We start from the raw sequence: 3598 nt of genomic DNA on the forward strand, positions 1-3598 counted from the left end.
CTGCAACTTCACTGGTGTCAAAGGTCACGTGACATCACTTCCTGATGTGATACCACTTCCTGTGATGTCTTTGAATATGGCTCGCTGGCCCCCTGGGGGATAAAAAGTTCGTAATCCAGCCCCACATTGACACCCCTGATACAAATACATTAATGTAGCTATATTACCCCAGAATTTTGTACTTGATCAATTATAGATGAGTATTTTTGGTGAAAATAGGGTATCAGGCCTTGGTTCGGGAACCAATCCCCCATTTATAACATTGTTTCTTATGAGAAAATTGGTTCCGAGTTACAACATTTCGATTTAAGACTTAATTGGTTCCTGGTTTTCAGGAACCAATTGTGTCGTAAGTCCGAGGACTGCCTGTGGACTGTTACTAGAACTGCAGTTACGTAAATAATGGGAAACCATCTTTAGCACTGCATTTAGGGATGTTATAATATTCCAGGACAAAACTAATGGCAGTAGCGATTTTCTAGAAATTTTGTTCTGTTGCAAATCACACAGTAGTAGCTTTGTATATGTGAGTGGATGGAAAGTAACAATACATTGATGTGATCCTTTTAGTATGCTGTGTTTCTGGTTTAATCATGATATTAATCCTTGTTTTCAATGAACATTAAGCTTTCCCCATTTTCTATGAAGTTATAAAGAGCAGGCCCTCTTTTCAGGGGAGACTAAACAAACTGAATGCAGCCTACATATTAAAGATATAGAAGAAGTATGCTGTGTTTCTGGCTTAATCATTATATCTTTAATATGTAGGCTGCATTCAGTTTGTTTAGTCTCCCCTGAAAAGAGGGCCTGCATTTTAAGCTTTCCCCATTTTCTATGAAGTTATAATGTTCATTGAAAACAAGGATTATTACCTCAGGAGAATAAATAATTTCATCTGCACAAGTACAACTAATGCCTGTAGCAAGGGAATTTCTCACCTTTACTGCCCCACTAAAATGTCTCCTCTCTGCTGTGGAAGCCTGTCTCCTAAAACAGTGTGGTTCAGTTGCACTGAGCCACCAAATAGCAAGTTTTGGCAACAGCTTTCAGGAGTCAAAGTTCCCTGTTACTGCTCCCTGAAGCCAGCTTCCAAACATGAACTTTAATTTAAATCTTTCATAGACTATTATAATGTGGACCTTTCCTCTAATTGTCTAACGCCTCTTCTCTTTTCCCCTCAGCTGAATTTTGACTTGGATCGTGGCGTGTTCCCTGTGGTTATTCAAGCTGTCGTGGATGAAGGGGATGGTAAGCAAGATGCTTTTTCAGTGTTCTTTTCTTGCAGGCTCCTGATAGAGAGGGGCTTATTCTTTGTATGAGGGTATGCCTCATTTACCTGCACCAAATGATCTTTCTTATATTATAGCACAAACAAAGGCTATGAATTTAGAACATATCAGTGACAAGCCTTAAACACCCGTGTTAAGGGGCAAAATCACATTTAAGTGTGCTTTTTAACTTAGGGTGTGTGTGTGTTAGGGGGCGGAGTGGGTGGGGGTCAGGAGACCTGGGTTCAGAGTCTGACTGCTACAGGCTCCAAGTGACTGTAGGCAAGTCACTTCAACTATCTCTGGGCTTCTGTTCCCCAGCTGTGTTATGGAGAAAGTAATGCTTCCTTTTTGCTACTCTTTGTCTTGCTAGTTTAGGTTGTCTGTACAATGCCTGGTACAGAAACCTTGATCTCAGTTGAGACTTCTAGGTGCTATTGTAATATAGACATTTAAAAATGTCATTCCTGTATCTAACACAGGGGCAGGCAAAATACAGGCCATGGGCCGGATCTGGCCCACCACCTGATTGCATCTGGCTTGTGGGTGGGAGCCCACCACCTGATTGCATCTGGCCCAGCTCACGGAGCCCCACCCGCTCCTGCCAGGGCAGCAGGCTTCACTCCCGCCCTCGTGTGGAAGGATCCTGGCCGTGGCTGGTGCACAGGTTTTGAGCAGAGCTGCTGCTGCCTCTGCTGCAATGGCCCAAGGAACTGCTCAGTTCCCCCAACCTCTAATAGATCCTCCTCCTGTCTCTGCTGCAGTATTCCCAGCAGCAGGTAGAGAAGCGGGTGCAGACGGGGGAGAACTGCAGCTGAGCGGGAGCACAGAGCTTGGGCTGGTGGGAGCATGGAGCCTAAGTTGGCCCAGTTCTGTTGCACGGGACTCCCCCTGGCTCACGTGCAGCTTCCAGGACTTGTGTGGGGCTTCTCCCCAGTGGCGCACAATAGAGCTGGTGGCCTTCCCGCTCTGTGCTGCCACATGCAGCTCCCAGGACTCTGCTGGAAGCAGGGTGGATAAAAGTCAATGATTTTTTTTTAAAGAAATGAAAAAAAATGATTTTTTTCATTTAAAATCAAATTTTTCATTTAATTATTTTTTTATTTTATTTTTACTGCTTTTTGTTAAGATGCTTTTAAAAAAAAATAATAATAAAAGCCTGTCTGTCCGTAATGTTCCAGGCCAATTGCACATGCTCTGCCAAGAGGGCAGGTGGGGATTGGCTGGCCTGGGTGGCCATGGGCACAACTTTGCATTGGGGCTCAGAGGAAAAGGCGGAGGTGGTCGATTGCTGAGACTCGGACAGTTGATCTGAGGGGTGCTGGGGGTGCTGAGCACTCGTGCACATGTGCACACGTGCCCCTACCTCAGGTCAGCCTGTGAGGGAGGGAGGGAGGGTAGGGATGGGAGCCAGATCGTGGCCCCCATGGTGGGGGAGGGAGTGGGACACAAACAGGTGCAGGAGCTGAGGTGAGTGGGGCCCTGGTGAAGCTGGGTGGTGGGAGGATCAGAGCCTTGGTGGCTCATCCAGGGGCACAAGGGTCTCCCGCCACTGTGCGCACCCTGGTGGAGGCCTGGGAGGCACATGCTGTCCCAGTCTGTGCACGGGGTGGAGGCAGCTGCTGCACTCTGTGCTTTGAGCCCTGAGCCCCACCATAGCTGCCCCGGAAGTGGTACAATGCCATGTGCATCCCAGTGCCGGGTAGGCAGGGGGCAAGGCTCAGCCCAGCAGCGGGACACATGTGGTGTCGGGCCACTCCTAGGCTAGCTGCAGCAGGGCTCAAGGCGCAAATTCAGCATGCAGCAGCAACTGCCTCTGCCACATGCACAGATCAGGGGGACACGTGCCAAGTGTGGGGCAGTGTGGGCAGCTGTAGCAGCGGTGAGGGAGGGAATGGGGCTGGGACAGGGGAAGGCACTGCACAACTGGGGCAGGGCGTGGGACAGAGTCGCAAGTGGATCTGTCTGGGGGGTGTGGGGAGGTGGCGGGCATGCACCCGGGAGGGCATGGAGGGCGTGTGCCCCCAGATCTGCACGCGAGTGTGCTGCTACAGGCTGGGGCTGGGGAGCAGAACTGGGCTCTTCTGGGGGGGGCTGGGCTGTGCTCGGGGGGTGCTGGTGCTGGGAAGGGAGCTACAGGGGAGCAGGGGTGGGGTGCTGCAGTCATCCAGAAATTTGCCATAGCCCCCCAAGTCCCGCTCCGAGCATTGCCACTGCCCACTACGAGTACAGCCCAGCCCCTCTGTTGGGAAGAGCCTGGCACTGCCCCCCAGTCCCAGCCCACAGTGGCAGGCCCCCGTCCCCCCCTGCGCGATCCCCGGCGCCCAAGG

The 3598-nt window shown here is 50.5% G+C and overlaps 1 protein-coding gene across 1 annotated transcript in view; it reads left to right on the forward strand.

Moving 5' to 3' along the window:
• Window positions 1-3598, forward strand: part of MGRN1 (mahogunin ring finger 1) — a 148574-nt gene that overhangs the window by 80738 nt on the left and 64238 nt on the right. Inside the window, exon 6 of the mRNA XM_025193207.1 lies at window positions 1182-1248. Coding sequence (XP_025048992.1) covers window positions 1182-1248 — 67 coding nt within the window. The remainder of the gene's footprint in view (window positions 1-1181; window positions 1249-3598) is intronic.

Source organism: Alligator sinensis, unplaced genomic scaffold, assembly GCF_000455745.1.
Source record: "Alligator sinensis unplaced genomic scaffold, ASM45574v1 scaffold1389_1, whole genome shotgun sequence".
In the NCBI taxonomy this organism is placed as follows: Eukaryota; Metazoa; Chordata; order Crocodylia; family Alligatoridae; genus Alligator; species Alligator sinensis.